Source organism: Onychomys torridus, chromosome 4, assembly GCF_903995425.1.
Source record: "Onychomys torridus chromosome 4, mOncTor1.1, whole genome shotgun sequence".
NCBI classification, from domain to species: domain Eukaryota; kingdom Metazoa; phylum Chordata; class Mammalia; order Rodentia; family Cricetidae; genus Onychomys; species Onychomys torridus.
In genome coordinates, this window is record NC_050446.1 from 11,683,122 (window position 1) to 11,703,854 (window position 20,733).

The following is a 20,733-nucleotide window of genomic DNA, read 5'->3' on the forward strand; positions in this document are numbered from 1 at the left end:
GCTCAAAAGCCTTTGTGGCTCCAGCTGCTCTCTCTCTTTCAGTCAGGCCTGGCCCTTCCCCCTGTTCTTTAGTGTGTCACAGGAAAGCCCCAGATTCCAGGCAAGCCTGGCCACCCTCAGGTTCCCAGGCATGCTCTATTCTTTTCCACCCCAGGGTGTCTATTCAGGCCTTGTTAACCTGCCTGCATCCCACTCATCAGTCTTTGCCATGAACTTGACACTGCCCAAGAAAGTCACCTTCCAGACCCCTTAGCCCAGAGACTGTCAGGCTACCCACAACCATACCCATGTCTCTCATTGTGTCCAGGTGCAATGCCCCCTCACAGGCTAGGTCCCGCTGGCTTTGCAAGCATGATAGAAGCAAATTAGTTGCAGCCTTGATATTTGACACCTGCCCCTGAGAAGTCCTCTGGGCCCTGGACCTCTTCCTTTCCCAAGACACCTCATCTGAAGAAAGAAGCTGTAGCCTGTCTCCTGCATGGCTACCAGGCTCAGCGGGGAGGATGCTGTATCTCAAAGCTGCTTGGAGCTCTCTGTGAGCAGGCCTCTCACAGCTGTAGAAGTTTGTACCAGTTTGGGGTGTCCTTGAGCAAGGGTGCCATGGCTGTCCCAGGGATCTTTTGCTGGCTCCCCTGGGGAACTGAGGTCACCTGCCACTGCAGCAGAGGGACCACACCTTCCCACTGCAGACACAATTGGTGTCAGGTACCCATTTCTGGGTCACATGACCCATGGCTGCAGGTGCACCCTGAGCCCCAGCCTGGCCACACATTCCACTCCTCCATTGTTTGGTTGCTAGCCTGCAGGTGGCTTCTGGTCTCTTTGTGGGACAGTGCCCTGAGTATAGCTCCTGACATTCCACAGAGAGCATGTGACTTCTGTCTGTGTCCTCCATGTCACTGAGAGTCAGCTCTTACAACTTGAAAGTTTGGAAGGGGCTTTGGTTTGGTTTCTTTCTGCCACTGTGATAAAACACCACAATCAAAAGCAACTTAGGAAAGAAAAAGGTTTATTTCGGATTACACTTCCAGGTCATAATTCATCACGAAGGGAAGTCAGGGCAGGAACTCAAGCAGAAACCTGGAGCAGAAAGAAAGGCTGCTTACCAACTCACTCACTGGCTTGCTTAGCTCTCTTCCACAGCCCCCCTGCCTAGGGATGGTGCTGCCCACAGTGGGCTGAGCTCCCTAGCCTCAGTCACCAGTCAAGACAATCTCTCACAGGTATTACCACAAGATGGTGTGATCAAGGCAATTCTTCAATTGAAGTGTCCTCTATAAAAACTAATACAGAAGGGAATCTAAAAGCCTTTAATGTCCCCAGTGTAAAGCAGAAAATCCTCCATTCAGCCAGTGTCTAAGCTGTGACTGCCCCAGAGCTGGGTCTCCTACAGGGTTGCAGTGTACCCTCCCTGCAAGGCTGTGTCCTCTGCTAGCTGTCTGCTCTGCCACTGGGGCTCTACTATCTGCCTTTGTGGGAATCCCCATCCAAGATATGTGTGCACAGGGCCACAGTCTCTCAGATTCTGTCCCTGCTGTTGATTTAGAACAAAACCCATCCTCTTTACAAAAATGCATGCACAGTGGTATCTGCTAGGGAGCTTCAGCCCTGCCAGGTTGCAAGGCTTAGGATGTGACCCTTGAAGTGACCCCCAAAAGCAAGAGAGGCCATGAGGGAGATAGGAACTGGCTCCAGGATGTGGGCCTGGCTCTTGTGTTTTGGGGATTTCCTCTCTGCTTTGCTTTCTGAGTAGGGTCATTGCTGCACTGTCCCAGCCACCACTGGGCAGTTTCTAGACCATTATAAACTTTCTGAAGCAAAGTGAGCACTGCCCCCTGGTGACCAACTGTATGATTGCAGTATTATGTAGGGACCCTCCTCTCCCAACCCACTCCTGAATACCCAGGCTCTTCAGGAGAGGTGGGGCTGGGGCTTCCTGAGAGCAGAGAGATGTGTAATGTAGACAGTGGCTGTGTGTGGCCCACTGTGGCTTAACTATGCTGGTCTGCTTCTCCATTCTGACTTAGAAGGCCTGTTGAGTGAGGGAAGTTTTGTCAATAGCCTGAATTTGGGGGTTTCCAGCACCCTCACCAGTGCAGTGTGTAGTCTGGGCCCAAATGTTGTATTCTCAGCTTTGGTGTCTTCCCTTGTCTGCTGTGTGTGGTGCGTCTTATTCCTATGGCCTGGATTTCAGCTGCCAAGGCAAGATGGAGGAAGGGGTATGGAATGACCAACTGGGCTGGGCAGCGGCTTGGAGTTCAGCCCCATGTGACTTGGTGCACTGGTCCTCTCTTGATTTCCAGGACTTGGCCATGTATATCAACGAAGTGAAACGGGACAAAGAGACCTTGAAGAAGATCAGCGAGTTCCAGTGCTCCATAGAAAACCTGGTAAGCAGGTGGCCCTTCCACTTAGCTTACCATAGCGGCTGCCTATGAAGCCTGATGTGGAGTAGGAGGAAGGTTGAACATGGCATGCTCAGCTTCCTTAAGTGGAGTAGTACAAGCCATCATCCATTTCAACCTACCTGAGTGCTTTATAACCTGAGGTGGACCCTGAGCAGGGCTGAGGAGATGGAAAACGTCCTGTTGACAACACAGTTCCCATTCTCCCTTCCCAGCTGGGACCCCTTTACATCTTTGCTACAGGCTGTGGCCACCCGAGGCAGGAGGCCTTGGCTGGTATATGACCCCCCTTTCTCCCTGGCAGTCTTGCTAGCCTCAGGATGGGCAATGGGCAGGGTTTGGTTCATGGGTGAGGCAGCAGTCATCTGAGTCTGAGAGGTGACCTTCAGTTGTCCCCTCCTCTGGGAGCTCCATCAGGTAGGGGTGACACTCTCCAGCCCGCTCCTTCAGAGGCTGGCTGGGGAGAAGAGATGAGCTGCGTCTGGACTCAGGTCCTGCTTGGCCTGTGTTAGGTCAGGATCTCTCGGGGTTGTGATCTTCTGCATCAGGAGAAATTCCACACGCCCTTGCCCCCACCCATCAGATGCTAACTGATGACTGCATCTCCAAATACTGTCCTATGCCCAGAGCCACCTTGACACAGAGCCACTGGTTTTGTCACAAACATTTCCTCTCTTCCTGGTGATTCTTCACTTGTGAACTTGGGTGTACAAAAGCCTGATATCTTGGTTGGCATGCCCCATGTTTATCTACAGAGAAGCCCTCTGCAGAGCTGGTTCATCAGGAGACATCTAGGCCATGCCATCAACCAGAGAGGGAAAGAAATGGCCGAACAGTGCTCTGATTGCCCCTCATGTCCTTGTGCATCTCGAAGCATGGGTGTGACCTGAAGCATGAGCATTTGTGAGGTCCAGGCCCTTCCCAACCTTCCTTGCTTTCTAATCACCACACAGTGACAAGCTGCTTTTGTGTGCAGGGGAGCTTGGTGTGGTGTTATGAGTCATATTTGCTCTTTAAATGACAAGGGAAGGATTGTGGGTATGGTTTAGTTGGCAGAGTGCTTGCCTCTCATGCGCAGGACCCTTAATAAACTGGACTTGGGGACACTAACTGTAATCCATCATGAGGTGGGTACAGAAGGATCAGAGTTGTCCTTGACTACATAGCGACTTCTAGGCCAGTCTGGGACACAACAGGCCCTGTCTCAAAAAGAGCAGTGGTCCATGCATGTTGTTGTTCCTGGGACGTGACTCTGACACCTGTCATGCAGTCTTGGTGCTGTCTCTAGTAAAGGCACCTGGAGTTATCTGTCCTGGTTGATGGGGACAGAGAGGAGTCCTCAAGCAAATGTGAGCCCTGTGCTGTGTCATGTCTAGGCCAGCCTGCGTCACACTGACACCAGCCCTAGGAGCAGTCACAAAGTGCAGGGGACTTGGGAGTTCCTATGGCCACCCTCAGGCATAGCCACACCCCCAGAAACTTGCCCTCTGCCTTTTCCTGAATAGACTTGCCTCTTGAAAGATATTTAGAGGATGGCAGAGAGGCAGATCTCTCTGGATTAAACAGAACAGAGAGGCACAGTCCAAGCAGAGCTGGAAATGGAGTCTTCACAGCCAGGTGGTAGGGGGCACAGGGTTGCTTCCCGCGGAGGATGACCCCTGGTTGGACCCCACCCAGCCTGTGGCTGCCATTCAATCCAGTAGTCCCACTTGCTTTCTTTATTAGCTCTCTTAGGGTTGGTCTGCTGGCTTTTCCACACAACAGCTGCCTGTGAGCATGGCCAGGCCGTCAATTGCCCTTTGTTCCCAGGGTTCAAGGGAGTCCCCATTATGGTCCCCTAGGAAGGGGCAGGCTTGGCTCAGATTCATAATGGCCTTGGGCTACCTCATCCTGAGCACCATCCGGTCACTGTTGGCACACTTCCTGGGTCTTGCCATCCTGCCCTAGGCATGCCCACTTGTCTCCCTGTCTAGTAAAGGAGAGGTCACCTGCCCCCTGGCTAACGGTCATTGCCTTTCCCAGCAAGTGAAGCTGGAGGAATTTGGAAGGCCGAAGATTGATGGGGAACTGAAAGTCCGATCCATAGTCAACCACACCAAGCAAGACAGGTGAGCAGGGTGAAAGGTGGCACCCCATCCCAGGCTGACCCTCCGGCTCAGGGCCCCCACTCCTGCGTGGCCCGAAGTAGACCTTCCTGGAGAAGGAATTGCGGCACCACAGGCTTTATGCAGCTCTAGTGTAATGACTCAGTCTTCTCCACACAAGCCTTTATGTGTCTGTCATACCAGTCCACAGAGGCCGCGCAAAGGCACTGCCCTGCCTGTGGTGGGCACTGAGTGGGGCTAGGACACGGTCAAAGCAGGAGGTGGAGAGGTCTGGCCTCCAGCTCACAGCCTTCAGGGAGCTGACTGAGAGGCCGTGCGAGCTCCCTGCCTAGTGTCCTCTTGGGAGTAGATAACAGGTGTTGGTGAAGTCGGGACAAGTCAGGCATCTGTGAGGGCTGGGGTCACAGCAGACTGGGGTTCTGGGGGCACAGAAGAGAGAATTGGCTGTGCCCTTTGAAGGGTGCCCCAAGGGAGGTCAAGGTAGAGGGTTGAGGACCTTCTGCATGGAGGTGGCACTGAGGAAGGCTTTATGGGGACAGCAGAGTCCTGACCAAGAGTTACTGTGCCTGGTTGACCTTGGAGAGTGGACGGACAGCATGTGCAGGCATTGGCCTTGTTGGTCTGACACTGACTGGCCTCAGGGACTGCTGGCTGGGGTCGGACGGGAGTTCACAGGGCATGGCTGGTCCTGACCCTCGATGCCCTGTCTGGCCAGGTACCTGTTCCTGTTTGACAAGGTGGTCATCGTGTGTAAGAGGAAGGGTTACAGCTATGAGCTGAAGGAGGTCATTGAGCTGCTCTTCCACAAGATGACTGATGACCCCATGCACAACAAGGACATTAAGAAGGTTGGTCCAGCTCCGGAGAGGGGTGGGCGTGGCATCCTGACCCCAGGGAGACATTTAAGGTCAATGGAGGCTGAGCCTGCTAGTCATTGTAACTGTACAGAGGGTTCCCAGAGGGTACCCTTAGAACTCCAACCCCCAGAAGCAGAGGGGGAGGCCTTGCTTAGGGCACCAGTAGGGGCCTAGCTCTCAACCTTGAGGTTTAGTCCTTTTATTTTTTTTTAAGATTTATTTATTATTATGTATACAGCATGAATGACTGCAGGCCAGAAGAGGGCACCAGATCTCATTACAGATGGCTATGAACCACCATGTGGTTGCTGGGAATTGAACTCAGGACCTCTGGAAGAGCAGTCAGTGCTCTTAATCCCTGAGCCATCTCTCCAGCCCCGACGTTTAGTCTTAGTGGACCTGACTCTAGTTCCTCATTGTGTCTTGTAACAAGCAAGCTTTTCCCTCCATTCCTCCTTTGCCTTGTTTGCTGGGGGCTGATTTCTGATTTGTCAGGCTCCGAAATCCAGTGGTCTAGGACTGCAGGAGGAGGAACCGTGGGTACGAGAGGGTGGGGCTATGGGTATTGTGGTTATGACTGTGGCCTGGAGGGGATAGGATGGCCAGCAGACTTATCTTGCTTCTCTCAGGCTTCTGAACACAGCACCTTCCGTGTGTAGCCCCAGGCTGGGTTGGGCACGGGAGCCCAGCCACTGAGGTCTCTGACCTGCATGTCCCCCATACAGAGTACAGGCCCACCATGCACAGGTTCCTCCTTGCCCTGGTGTCTGAAGCAAGAGGCAGTGACCAGGGCTACCTTCCAAAGCTTGGGGCTTCTTGTCAAGCCCTGGGGAGGACAGCCTAGAGTGCTTGACAGGTTGGGTTTTACCATCCAGGGCTATTAGTGTTGCCAGGCTGCAGTGCGTCCAGGGCCAGCCTAGCCTCTTAATGACCTGTCTCCCCTTTCCTTTCCTCTTCATGCTTCCTAGTCTCATGGGAAGATGGTAAGCCCCTGGTGCTCTCCTCCCCTTCCCTCCCCAGTGCCACCTGATGCTGGCCCTTCCAAACCTATGGGTCTGGGGCTCCCCAGGCCTCAGTAGACCAGGCTTGTGGCCCTCCCCTACTCCTCCTTCCTTTTTTTTTTTTTTTTTTTTTTTTTTTTTCGAGACAGGGTTTCTCTCTGTAGTTTTGGTGCCTGTTCTGGAATTCACAGAGATCCGCCTGCCTCTGCCTCCCCAGTACTGGGATTAAAGGCGTGCGCCACCGCTGCCTGGCCTTCCTCAACATCTTAATCATGAAAGTGACACGTATTTGTGACAAAAGATTTGCAGAAGGTGTGACATGGAAGGCCACCTGCTCTCCTTCCTGGGAGGTGATGGTCAAGGGTCACTGAGCACTGGCAGGCAGGCTTCATGATTTCTGCCCTGCACCATCCTCCTCCCTTCTCTGCCTCCCTCTATCCCTCCACTTCTAACAGGCTAGGCTACACTTCACCTGGGGCCTTTGGAAGCCCCTTTCTCCAGCCAGGAGTGCTGGCCAGGCCAGTGGGTGGGACCAGTTGCTGGGTTGCTCTGTTGGGTCAGACCCTCAACCACCTGACCCCAGCCTTTGTTTTTCCTATTGTTTTAACTCGGGGTTCTGTTTGTTTTTTAACTCAGGAAGTGAAAGTGAGTGGGTGGGGCTATGAAGGGCCTTAGGCTGGTTCCTGAGTACCACCCCCAGGGAGTTCCTGGGACAGCAGGGATTGGGTTGAAGTACCCCATGAAGGGTGGAAGACCTGTTAGAGGGTGATCTTGAGCATGGGCTGCTCTACCCACACATATATACATACATACATAGCAGGGTCCCAGCATACATACACACATGCATGGGCACAGTAGTGCCCATGTACATACATGTGTACACAGCAGGATAAACACACGCACACACACACATACAGCAGGGCCCCCCATATACACATGTGCACACAACAGGACCCCCACATTGCATATGAGCACAACAGGATCCCTGCACACATGTGTACATGCATACGTGTGCACACAGCATCATCTACACACCTGTGCACATGGGTCCATGTGCAGAACATGACCTATAGGTCCGAACATATGCACACATGATGCATACACGTGTGAAAGGAGCTATGGGCACCCATACACAGGCTTGGGTATACATATATGGACACTGTTATATGTGGCAATAGAAAAAAGTACCCATGCACACATATGCACACAGGCATAGCACATGCACACATTTACACAGGAAAGCACATATGTACATAATCACAAGGGCAGTTACATGTACAGGCGCAGGTTCCTATGTACCTTCACACATTAGAGCCCCCAGCCCACTCAGGAAAGAGCACAGTGCATCCACATTCTCACATGTCAGAGGACACATTCATATACAGACATGCAACCAGGCAAGAATGTGTAAGTATATACACAAGAGCATGTTGTACACAAGCATGGGCACACACATACACATACAGCACCAGTAAGAGAACTTGGGTGTAGCTGGTAGTGTCCCCACAAAGCCGTGCCAGCCGCCAGCATGCCTCTGTTCCTGCAGTGGTCCTATGGCTTCTACCTGATTCACCTCCAAGGAAAGCAAGGCTTCCAGTTCTTCTGCAAGACGGAAGACATGAAGCGGAAGTGGATGGAGCAGTTCGAGATGGCCATGTGAGTTTTGGGCAGGAGCCTCAGGCATATTGGCTCAGGCCTGCTGACCCTCTCAGGCTAGCAGTAGTGGGAGGTGGTTCTGCTGCTCAGTGTGGGACAAGCTCCTTTCTTGTGGGCACCAGCCGACTCCACAGGCCCTGTCTGTCTGTCTCCCAGATGTCTCAGGTGGCATCAGGTTCCTGCTAGATGGGCCTCACCAACGTTAAGGCTGAACCTCATGCTTGACAGCTAGGTGGGAACTGGTGATGGGTGACACCTACAAATGGTCTTCAGGGCCCATTGGGGATTTGTCTTTGTTTGAAAGTCTCAGAACAGTGTCCCATGAGGTTGGAGGGGTACCCCAACACATAGAGAAGGCAGATTGAGGGCAGAGGAGCAGGTGTGGTATATGTGCTTGACCCTGCGGCAGCCAGGCTTGGGGACTTCTGGGGAGTATACCACTCCCTGAGGCTTCCCACTGGTGAGATACAGGTACAAGAATAAGGTCAGGGCAGCTGGATCAGGCTGGTACACTGGGCGGTGGCTGCCTCCTGACTTGTGTCTAGACTGGGAGAGCTCCGGGCTCTCTGCCCCTCGGTTTCTGTGGGTTGGACTTCTCTTCCCAGCGTTGTGCAGGGAAGTATTGGAGCAGTTTCAAATATTCGCAGAAGTTGAAGAACGCCCGTGAGCACCTTCCTCGTGCACATCTCTCCCTCCTTGCTTCTGTTGGTCTGTCTGTCCTGCCTTCTCAAATCTAGTGGTGGAGAAGATGAAATGAATGTGGCCTTGAGGTGTGATCCTGAGCCAGTAATTCCACATTTGTGCAGAGTTTATAAGCACTTACACTGTGAAGTGTAAACCATCCATGAGGCACAGTCCAGGACCATGACCAAGTGTCTGAAACCAAAGTAGAGTCAAACCTTATGTGTGCAAAATGTCTTAAATGTGCAGACCTGCTAGGGTGCATCATATACACCAGTACAATTAATAACTAAGAACTAGTTATTAGACAATTATTTGATGGGTAGTAATGAAATTATCATCACTACACTTGCACAGGGACCAGTGGTAAGTAAATACAGGACACTGGAATGCAAGTACTGTGTGTGAGACAGTTGATTGGATGCCAGATCACTAAGTGACTGCTAACAGGTGGGTAGCTCCCACAGCACAGATACAGTGGCAGAGGATAACCCATGTCCTGTGTTAGAGAGATTTCATCATGTAACTCACAACAGGAGCAAAAACCTGTGAGCTGCTCAATTCTGGAATTTTTCCATGTCATATTTTTAGTCTACATTGGATTGTAGGCAAAACCTCAGAAAGGAATCAGTGGACACGGAGAGACAATTGCTTATGCATGCTAAGTTTGACACTCCTGGGCCATTTTGAATTACCTTCCGCCTCACCCGGCAGGTACTCTTGGGCCAGCATGGTGCATTTCAGAGCCTCCCACCCCACCCTTTCCCTCCGTACCCTCCCACTCTTTTCCCTGCCATGTGTGGGGAGACCCAGGCTGGAACATAGGCTCTTGGTGTGTTCAGCCAGGGTCCTTATGCAGGTGTCATTGTGTCTGTGGGCTCAGGTAGCCTGGCCGTGGAGTGCCTACTCTCTCCTTTCACCAGGTCAAACATCAAGCCGGACAAGGCCAATGCCAACCATCATAGCTTCCAGATGTACACGTTTGACAAGACTACCAGCTGCAAGGCCTGTAAGATGTTCCTCAGGTAGGCCTCTTCTGCCCCCTCTACCCACAGCCTCCCTGAGCTCCGGGACACTCTGCTCAGCTACCCTTGACACCATGGCATCTGACCTACCACCTTAGCCCCACGTGATCTCGAAGAACCATAATTAATAGGGTCAATAACCAAGGCCATCGGAGTATTGGGTCCAGCAGAGGATTTGCCCCCACTGGGGACCATGGAGTGAGGGGCCAGGCTGGGGTGGTTAGGGGAGAGCAGGTGCTTTGGGGGCATGGATGCTATAGGACGGATCACAAGGTAAACTGATAGGTTTCGTTCGACCAGGGTGATGATTGGCTGAGTGTGCAGGGAGCTGCATTCCCACCTCACCTCCCACCCTCTCCCCAACAGGGGTACCTTCTACCAGGGTTACTTGTGTACCAGATGTGGTGTCGGAGCACACAAGGAGTGTCTGGAGGTGATACCCCCCTGCAAGATCAGTGAGTACCCACCAGTGCGTGGACATGGGTCCCACCACCAGTGCCCTTGATCGTGGGAACTTCTTGTTCACATCTGTTTTTCACCCTGTGACAGTTCTGTGCCTTAGGAGGGGGTCAGATGAGAGGAACTGAGGCAAAGATGGGAAGATACTTGACTGGGGGTGGGAAGTGGTATCAAAAGCCGTAGCTGTGAGTGGTTCCTCTCCAAAGCTCTTGTGACTTTCTCCTGCATCTGCTGCATCTCTGCCCCATTCCGGAAGTGAGTTCATGGTTCCTTTGATTCACATCCACAAAAGGCACAGGACGTTCTCAGCAGGAATGTGGGGGTTCCCACCATAAATCCCCATCGTAACTGGTTCTCACTCCTGGGTTCTTCCTCCAGGAGGGCCCTGGCCATCACAGCTTGGTTAGTGAGTGGCTGAATATCCACCTGTGCACACAGGTGCTCTCATGTGCAGGGCACATGTACTTTCAGTGTGCGTGTTCTCATGATCATTTGTCCAATGAGGCAGCCTGAGGCTTAGGCAGAGGGGGAGGTTGAGCCTTGCTGGTACCAGGAGCAGAAACTAGACCCAAGAGGTCCTCTGAAGGGTTTGATTTGGGAGTACATTTGGAGGTTTTAAAGGGTGCCCCATCTCACAATGGCTAGGCAGCTGCCAAAAACCTATGGCAGATCTGAGGGTCTATCTTACTGAGCAGTGAGACCAGATGGGAACATGCAAGCTTAGGCTTTTTTGGTTGTTGTATTTTTTTTTCCCTCTGATGCTGGAGCAAAACCTTTCTTGGGTCTCTCTCGGTCATGCTAGAAGAGTGCTCTGCCAGCCCCAAAATTTTCCCTGAAGGGAAGGTGTAGGGTGTTGGCAGCTTGTCTCAGGGACAGCCCTGCACAGGTAGTGGCAGCTGCTGAGTGCCAGGCTCCACTCTCTGTGCGTCAGATGGGAGCCCCCATCCTCACTACTTGCTGGTACTGCTGTATCATGCTGCACTAACACAGGGACCATCTAGAGGAAGCCAGCTTGCTCTGAGTCCCAGGGCTGAGCTGTGGCTGGATTTTCTTTTAGTGGGACAGCCCTGTGTCTGCCCTCCTTGTGGTGGAAAGCAGTCCTCTTGTGCTTGACCATGTCCTGGGGCTCAGTAGCACTGCCTTGTTACTGAGCATGTCACCTTGCTCTCTGGTTTAGTAGGTGCCACCTTCAGCTCAGCCCTGGAAATTGAGTCTTGATGATGGCATTGACTTTGTCAATGTCGCCCTCTTATGGCCATAAGCTCCTCATGGAAAGGCAACTGCCATAGTTACTTCCCACTGTGTGTGTGTGTGTGTGTGTGTGTGTGTGTGTGTGTGTGTGTGTGTGTGTGTGTGTGTGTTTATGATTCTAAAAGTTAACAAGCTTAATTATAGAAAACATGAGGAAGAAAAAAAGAAGACATGAAGTAAAAAGATGATAGGGCCGGGTGTAAAGGCGCACACCTTTAATCCCAGCACTCAGGAGGCAGAGGCAGGCGATCTCTATTGAGCTTGAGGCCAGCCAACGCTACATAGTGTGACTCTGTCTTAACAAAAGAGAAGAGAAGAAACACGGCCAATGAAGTTATCTAGAAATAAAGGCGTGGGCTGGGTGTGTGTAGCTCAGTTGGTAAAGTACCCTCAGGAGGTGGAGGCAGGAGAATCAGGAAAAAAACATCTTTGGTTTCATAGTGAATTTGAGGTTGGCCTGAGGTACATGAGACCCTGTCTCAAAATAAACAAAAGGAATTTTAATTTAACAACATTTTTAGAGTTACTTTTCCCCCTTAATTATTAGATACTTGTTGCCTAGAAAAGTTTAAACTGTAGAGAAGTGTGAAGAAAAAAGGGGAAAATTTATTCCTAGTTCCTTCAGGCACCAGCAGACATGTGGGCATTTCCTTCCTTTGGCGTTCCAGGTACCCAGGTCCTGGTCTCCTTGGGGCTTTTGTTCTATCTTACATCAGTGGGACCTTCCAGAGACCAGTATCCTCTGTGTCCTTACAACCCCTGGCTGGTATTGTTCCAGGGCTTGTGACTCCCCTGAAAGTATAGCCCATGGTGGTCCCCTTGGTCCGCAAATAGGAATGCTGTTGCTCTTCAAGCTGCTTCCCTCTGAGATGCTCAGCTCTGGTCAGTGCTCCTCTGGCGTTGGTCAGTTTAACAAGTTATTTTCTGTCCCACCAACCAGCTCCCAAGTAACAACACAGAGTCTTATCAATTATGAAAGGCTGGCCGTTAGCTTAGGCTTGTCCCACTAGTTCTTATAACTTCAATTAACCCATAATTTTATTGCTTTATGTTCTCTCTCCCATTCTGTGTGTCCAACTCATTTCACATCTCGATGGTATATCCTCCATGCCTGGATTCTTCTCCCCAGTTTCTCTCCCTCTGCCTGGAAGTCCCACATGTATCTCTTGCCTACCTATTGGCCAGTTAGCTTTTTTTTTTTATTATAAAGATTAATTAATTTATTTTATGTATATGGGTACTCTATCTGTATTTATGACTTATGCCAGAAAAGGGCATCAACTCCCACTATCGATGGTTGTGAGCCATTATGTGGTTGCTGGGAATTGGACTCAGGGCCTCTGGAAGAGCAGCCGGTGCTCTTAACTGCTAAGCCACCTCTCCAGCCTGACCATTTAGCTTTTTATTACACCGATCATAGCAATATACCTTCACACAGTGTACAATAATCCCACAACAGATCAGCTTTCACCAGTAAGCTGTGACAGTAGCAACACTAAAGCAGATGGGCTGTGTAATGCCTATGGGATCCAAATGCCCCAGGGAGATGCCAGTCCCTCGTGAGGGCCATAGGGAGTCCTCTCTGGGCATGGCAGAAGCTGTGCTGCCATCCTGTGGGACATTGCTACCCACTGTCATGTGCCAAGGGTCTGTAAAAGAGTCAGATGTTCTCAGAGAAATCTGTGGCCACAATAGTTGGGGATATTGAGGTCCCACCAGTCACACACCCTTGCTATCATGATCCTTGTTTTGACCCATGCAATGGCTGGGCATGTCTTCCCTCCCATGTGGCTGCTGAATGACCAGTGTCTAGCTGGAGAGTCTTTAAGGAGCGTGGCAAAAGGGACCTTTGTACATCCACCTCTGTATCACATACCCATGGCAGTTATCACCAACCAGGTGTGGAAATTGCCCTGTGAACCCCAGGTACCACCAGGGGACTCTGGCAGTTGCCACTATTCAGACAGAGTTGGCCCAGGTAGAAATGCCCAAACTATCTCAGATATGCCTCCCAGTCTGAGCTCCCCATGGCTCTCTAGAGCTAGAACTCAGAGCTGGCTGGTCACTTTCATGGGTGTGAGGCTGGGTCTATGTGCATATCTGCTCTGAAGGGAGTCCCTTGTAACTCAGCCAGCCACTCCTGTGGTGTGAGCGCGCACTGTGGAGTCTGCCTTTCCATTGAGGCTTCCACTTTGACCCCTGATCTGCTTCCTTTATAGGTTCTCCTGCAGACTCGGTGAGTATTCCCAACTCTTCCCACTCCTTGGGGTTGTGCCAGCATAGACGTGTATCTGTGCATTCCCCCTGGGTGGCCCAGTATCTGGTTTGTGTCCCAGTAGCTCACCCATTCTAACTCCCTAGGGATCTCCAACTGTAGCCGCATCTCTGTGGCACAGCATACCTCCCCACAGGGACAGGTCACTAAAGTCATTATAGGGCATAAGCCATGTCTCTGGCAAGCTGTAAAATCCAGCCCTGTTATCCAGCCTTGAATGGATGCTCACCAGGCCCAGTAAGGGCACTGAGATGCCTCCATCATACACACTTAGTTGTGTTTTCCAAAGGTGTGTCCAGAACAGACGCTGGACAGAGAGGCTTCCTGGGGGAGGTGGGAGTTAGGGGTATGTAATGGGGTTGGGGAGCACAGGGTGGGGGGCATGACTAATATTGGGAGAGGAAAATAGTGTTACAGACACCTACTGGAGGTTAAGACATGACCCTTTTCTCCTGCTTCCTGCCTTGACCCTCCTGTGGGTGGTGCTGATGTGGGGACTAAAGGTGGAACACCTTCCCTAACCATCTGTCCTTGTCCTCACAGGATGCTCCTGGAGCCGGACCAGGTAAGTGCTCTGGACTAAGTCACCTCTGCATTCTATATCAGCTGACAAACTGGACCTGGGTGTGGTGGTGGCTGCCTGGCACAGTCTTTCCCCCGCCCCCCAGACAGGGTTTTTCTGTGTAATAGCCTTGGCTGTCCTGGATCTCGCTCTGTAGACCAGGCTGGCCTCGAATTCACACAGATCCTCCGCCTCTGCCTCCCCACCACCACCGCCCAGCTAGCACAGCCATTCTTTGCCCTGGCTTCTCTGGCTGCCTCCCCAGGTTGACTTAGGTTCTGACGGGGTGGGAAAGGGCCAGCCTGCAGAGAGTCAAGGACCTTCCACCCCAGCTCAGAGAGGCGCTAAGCTGCTACTCCAAAGCCTGAGTGAGCAGGAAAGCCAGGGATCACTGCCATTTTTCTGTCCCTCTGGTTTGGGCTGCCCAGCTGTTGAAACAGGCAGGCCTAAAGGCCTCACATTCTGGATGAAGTCTGAGCTTCCTCAAAGGAAACTCAATCCCCACCCAGATGTTACCGCAGCTGGGCTGTGGCCTGGACAAGCCTGGCAAGATAGTTCTGTGACATCTTTGAACATCTGGGGTGAGCCTGTGGCACAATGGGACTCCATCTGAGGATAGCCTCAGATTCTTGGGGCTCAGCCTAGATCTCCATTGCAGACCTGCCTCTGACCAGTTCTGTGACACCTCATCTCTAAAGTGGGGCTTTGCCCCAATTTCACACTGCAGATCCCAGTTCAGTGGTGTCTGGAAGAGTCATAAAGCGTCATCTATAAATTAGTAGCTGTTACTGGAATGTTCTGGTATCTGTTTAATTGAGTAGATAATTTACTTAGGATATTTATCAAAAAGATGTAGGAGCCATATGTGAAGGACACAGAGGGGTAATGCAGGCTTCTCTGTGTTGGGGAACAGTCTCACCAAAGGGCTCCCCAGACCAGAACGGGTCTGTGATGGGGTGAGCTGACAGCAGGGACAAGGTCACCAGTGAGCCATCCTCTTCTACCTTGTCATCCATAGGTCCCAAGATGGTGGCTGTGCAGAATTACCACGGTAACCCAGCCCCTCCCGGGAAGCCCGTGTTGACCTTCCAGACAGGGGATGTAATAGAGCTGCTCCGGGGTGACCCCGATTCTCCTTGGTGGGAGGTGAGTCCGGAGCCCTGGAGAGAGGGGGTGCAGCCTTGCTCCTCTCCCTGCCCATCCCCCAAGGCCAAAGTAGGGAGGTTTGAGGGTGATGCATGGTGTGAGAGAAGAGGGCTGCTTACCATGGCCTCTTCTGCCTCCATTCTGCATATGAATTCTGCATATCTTCCTGGAGGCATTCCTGCAGAGGTAGGGTACAGCCTACTTCCACAGAGACTCTTGTTTGCCCTGTCACCTTCCTGCCTCAGTAGACCCCACAAGCTCCGTCCTAGCCATGCCATGCCCCATCCCCAGTGCCCCTATTCTGGTTGGCAGCCCCTCACAGTGTGGGATTGGCCCCAGGGCCCTGACTGGTGGGAGGGGGACAAACATGGGCCCCATGATATTCTTGTGGACTAGTTTACACTTCTGAGCTGGAGCACATTACATCTTTAGCACCTTCTCTGTTGAGTCTAAGGAACCCTGAGACTCCATGGCCAGCTTGGAGTACAGAGTTAGGGGAAAGGTTGGTGATATTTGCAGTGTCTTGTTCCCTCAAGGACATCATTAGTAACTGAGTCCAGACTATTGAGCCAGACTGGACAGTCATATAACATGAGACCCAAAAGGTACTGAAGGATGCTCTGCATCCCAGGTGTCATGGTTTCATGCTGTTGTTGTGATGCAACACCCTGACAGAAAGCATCTCCGAGGATAGAGGATTTATTTGCTCATGACTCCAGGTTACAGTCTGTCACAGCAAGGAAGTCAGGCAGGCACTTGAAGCTGCTTGGCACATTCCATCCACAGTCAAGCAGAGAGAAGGAATGCATTCCTAGTGTTTAGCTCACCTTCTCCACCAGGACCCAACCCAGCGAGTGGTACCACCCCTTCAGGCTGCCTCTTCTCACCTCACTGAGGCAATCCCGGAAGTCCTCCACAGAGGCGGGGCCAGCCTGACCCAGACAGTCCCTCACTGATACTGTGAGAGACACAAGATATGCAGGTATCTTAGGGTCCTTCATGCCTCCTGGTTGCTTCTTCCTCCAGGGGCGACTGGTTCAAACCCGGAAGTCAGGGTATTTTCCCAGCTCATCCGTGAAGCCCTGCCCAGTGGATGGAAGGGTGAGTCCTTTTCTTCATGCTTCTAGACCACAGGGCCCAAGATGTAGAGAGCTAGAGCCAGAGAGTCAGGTTGTCCTTGCTAGATGGCCACAGTGAACTACATCTGGGGCAAAGCAGTTCATCCCAGGGTGGGTAGGGGTGCTATTGTCTGTTGAAAGGTTTGGAGCGGAGAATGAGCAACTTGTGGATGTCTTAGTCTATTTCTGTGAAGAGGCACCATGATCAAGGAAACTCTTAGGAAAGAAAGCATTTCACTGGGGGCTGGCTTACAGTTCCAGAGGCTTAGTCCATTATCATCGTGGTGGGGATCATGGTGGGTACATAGTGGTGTGTGTGGCTCTGAAGTAGTAGCTGAGAGCTGCATCCCACTCCATAGGCAGCAGACAGAAACACTTGGTCTGATGTGGACCTTCTGAAACCTCCGGCCCCGCCCCTAGTGACACACTTAACTCCAACAAGGCCACACCTTCTAATCCTTCTATTCCTTCTCAAATAGTTCCACTCCCTGGTGCCTAAGCGTTCACATCTATGAGCCTATGAGGTCCATTCTTGTTCAAACCACCACAGTGGGCATCTACCCAGTTGAAACTAATGTAGAACCACTGCCCTCCCCTGTGGAGAAGACTCTTTAGACATCCTCTCAGGCTGTCAGAGCCCAGGGAAGAGGAAGCTTCCCAGACACAAGGCCTGAAAGCTGGATCTTGTTCAGAACAACAAACAAGGCTGTACTTGGCTGTGATGTCAAAAGCAGCAAGGAGTTGGCCTGGGATAACCTGACCCCGCTCCCCACAAGGACAGCTAAAACTGAAAGAGACACTTCTCCCTGAAAGCACTGGGACAAGAGGCATCCCTGCTCGTCCCAGACCCACCCGGTTCATCTGCTGCTTGAAGGAAAAGTTTTAACACTCAGAACTCATTGGATAGACCAGGGGACTCCATAGCAGAGGAGGACAGGGGTTGGGAGACACTGTACCTCCTGAGTATGACCACCTCATGCCTACTGTTAGGGAATTCCTGTGGCCTCCAGCCCTTCCCTCCCAGGAATTAAGTTTTCTTCTGGTTCCTCATTCATTCATGTGTTCTGTGAAAACCAGCCATTCTCTTTATCAACTATCCTGAACATCTGCTCACGGGAAGTCTTGGTAGTGCTCCTGGGATGACACAGTTCAGGGGTGCTGGGCTAAGTCCACCTGAAGTTCTGGCCCAGTGTAGACTACTGGTTCCAGGATTGGGTTTCTCATGAGCTTCCCCTCATGCCTCAGGGGACATTAATACACCTGTGTTCTGTCCCTAGCCACCTATAGGCCGCCCGCCATCCCGGGAGATTGATTACACTGCATATCCCTGGTAAGTGGATTGTGGACTGCAGGCTTGGGGCATTTGGTGGCCCTTGTGTCATAGGGTATAGTCCTATAAGCTCATGAGCTGGCCTGGGGCAGGGGGAAACTGAACCTTACCTTGGCCATTTCCCCATCTCTAAAACAGATCAGTGGGCTCTAGTATTTGTGGTAATGAGCCCTTTTCTATGTGGGCTCAACTGAGTTTTATTATGTAAGCTATAGAAGTGATGTATTTATGGTCTAGTTTGTAATCATGCCTTTAGTGAGAAGAGAAGCTGGGTTACATGGAAGGATCAAGATGGGTGTTTTGGGTATGGTCACAGGTCACGTGAGTCTTGGGCTGATTCTTCTGAGTCTGTCCCTGCTGTGCTCAGTGACTAGAAGAACTACCCCTCAAAGCCACATAGCCCCACATGGGCAGCATGCATATCTCTAACCCCAGATGGGGCTCACTCCCCATTCAGTCCATTGTCCCCAGGCTTCACATGCGATGTGTCTGCACAGCTTTCCAGGTCCTTGTCCCTTCCTAGCAGCACCTCATTGTTGTCTGTCCTGGTGCATGTCTCTAGGAAGCCTACTGGGCCTGTGGGTGCATGCCCACCCTGCATCGGCCTGCAGGTTGCAAATGATTGATGGCATAGAGACCGTGGGGCTGTCCTGGATGGACTTGTTTGTTTGTTTTTTTCCTTGTCATTTTACTGTGACAAAATCCCTAGCAAAGCCACTTAAGGAAGGGAAGGTGTATTTTAGTTCCCAGTTCCGGGGTAGTGTACTTCGTGGTGTATTTTAGTTCCCAGTTCCGGGGTAGTGTACTTCGTGGTGTATTTTAGTTCCCAGTTCTGGGGTAGTGTACTTCGTGGTGTATTTTAGTTCCCAGTTCCGGGGTAGTGTACTTCGTGGTGTATTTTGGTTCACAGTTCCGGGGTACAGTACTTCATGGTGTATTTTAGTTCCCAGTTCCGGGGTAGTGTACTTCGTGGTGTATTTTGGTTCACAGTTCCGGGGTATAGTACTTCATGGTGTATTTTGGTTCACATTTCCTGGGTACAGTACTTCATGGTGTATTTTGGTTCACAGTTCCAGGGTACAGTACGTCATGGGGGACCACAAGGCAGCTGTTCACACTGCATCCCAGGTCAGGAAGCAGAGAGATGCACAATGCTGGCTCAGCTTGCTCTTGTTTTTATTCAGTTTGAGAACCCAGCCCATGGCATGGGGCCTGACCTGCACAGAGGTTGGGCCTTCCTGCCTCAGTTAGCTTAATCTAGATAATCCCTGAGCCATCCAGAGAGTTGTTTCCATGGTGATTCAAATTGACACTCAAGATTGTCCACCCCACGGTTGTTTTAGTTTTCAAATTATTTTTTTATTCTTTGACAACCTCAGACACGTGTGTGGTGAATTTTAGTCATTGTTGCCTCCACTACTCTTCAGCCCCCCAACTTCTCCAGGTGCCCCCTACCACTTTCATACCTTTTGTTTGTGTGACCCACTGTGTTGAGTTGTGTTTGCTTGTGTGAGCGTGGGGGAGGGGGATTGTTTTTTAACTAGAGTGTGGGCAACCTACCAGTGGCTACTACTAAAGAAAGTGACTCCCCTGCCCCAGCCACCAAGAAATTTAATTTATGAGCCCCAGATCTACCTTGATTATGCAATGTTACTGAAGACTAGGCCCATGGTGTCGCACCCTGGAGAACCTTGGGGTTGCTTTGCTGAGGTGACCAACCTCACCACCTTTTTTTGATGGTGGGAAAGGCCTGATTTTGCCCAGATCTCATTCTGCATGGATGCTATCCCTCTCCAGAGTGTCGCTCCCAAGATGCCCACATCATTACTTCTTTTCAAATAGTGAAAAAATTTTAGAAAAAATGGGGTCTGGTAGAGTTTGTGGTTCAGATAGCCCCCACCTGGCTGTGGCACTCTCTTCTGTCTCTCCCCTCTGTGACATTTTCATCAGGTACCCTTGTACTCTTGACTTGAGGTGCTGTCCTCCACATGATCAGGACATGGCCACATACCCCTCATTCAAAGGTTTGAAGTTCAGATGAGCAAAGCCTGAGGCAGGTGACATGTACACCAAGGCCACTACACTTCAGCAATGTGTCTCAGTTCTGGTTTCCTGACCCCAGGTTTGCTGGCAACATGGAACGTCAGCAGACGGACAATCTGCTCAAGTCTCATCCCAGTGGGACCTACCTCATCAGAGAGCGACCAGCAGAGGCCGAGCGCTTTGCCATCAGCATCAAGTAAGCCACAGGCCTGGGGCCCATGAGTATCCCTCCTGAGCCCGTTATTGAGGGGATGGAGTGGGTCTTCTCTGATGTCCAGGCTAGAAAATCTTGGGTGAGGTGGTGGCAGAGAATACATGCTAGCCATGAGGGCTCCTCCCGTGTGCTGGGTACAACCTGCAGCCTACAAAAGACATGATTCCATGGCTATGTGGGTCGAGGATGGAGCGTGTTCAGAGATAGGTGGGCTGATAGGACACCGGGAGGTGCTGTCAGGAATGTACTGCCAGCCTGTCCAGTGAGTCTTAGGTAGGATGTACTCATCATGTTGCTTTGTGGCACCTGGAGACCCTTGGAGAACTCCAGCAGTGGCCATGACAGTCTTGTAGCTTGGGCTACAGGCCCTTGTTCTGGGCATCTTTCCTCAGATTAAGACAAAGCAAAAAAGCTGGCTGTTTGTTTTCCTCAGCACAGGACACCCATGGGTACAAGTTAGTAGGTGTTACAGGGTTAAGAAATGCATCCCCTATAACCAGTCCCATGTAATGACATGGTAGACATCACACCCACTCCATAGGAGTGTCCATAGTGTCTTGTGTATGTCTGGCCTTTAGGATACCACAGTGGGGGTCCTATTGATC

The 20,733-nt window shown here is 51.4% G+C and overlaps 1 protein-coding gene across 6 annotated transcripts in view; it reads left to right on the forward strand.

Moving 5' to 3' along the window:
• Positions 1 to 20,733, forward strand: part of Vav2 (vav guanine nucleotide exchange factor 2) — a 169,211-nt gene that overhangs the window by 137,463 nt on the left and 11,015 nt on the right. For 3 of the 6 annotated variants that reach the window (XM_036185210.1, XM_036185215.1, XM_036185211.1), the window contains 13 exons: positions 2,304 to 2,390; positions 4,428 to 4,513; positions 5,226 to 5,358; positions 6,336 to 6,350; positions 7,915 to 8,024; positions 9,629 to 9,730; positions 10,097 to 10,185; positions 13,660 to 13,676; positions 14,259 to 14,280; positions 15,296 to 15,423; positions 16,450 to 16,524; positions 17,819 to 17,871; positions 19,994 to 20,110. In XM_036185210.1, the coding sequence (XP_036041103.1) occupies positions 2,304 to 2,390; positions 4,428 to 4,513; positions 5,226 to 5,358; positions 6,336 to 6,350; positions 7,915 to 8,024; positions 9,629 to 9,730; positions 10,097 to 10,185; positions 13,660 to 13,676; positions 14,259 to 14,280; positions 15,296 to 15,423; positions 16,450 to 16,524; positions 17,819 to 17,871; positions 19,994 to 20,110 (1,034 nt within the window). The remainder of the gene's footprint in view (positions 1 to 2,303; positions 2,391 to 4,427; positions 4,514 to 5,225; positions 5,359 to 6,335; positions 6,351 to 7,914; positions 8,025 to 9,628; positions 9,731 to 10,096; positions 10,186 to 13,659; positions 13,677 to 14,258; positions 14,281 to 15,295; positions 15,424 to 16,449; positions 16,525 to 17,818; positions 17,872 to 19,993; positions 20,111 to 20,733) is intronic. The other 3 variants (XM_036185212.1, XM_036185213.1, XM_036185216.1) reach the window with 1 other exon arrangement.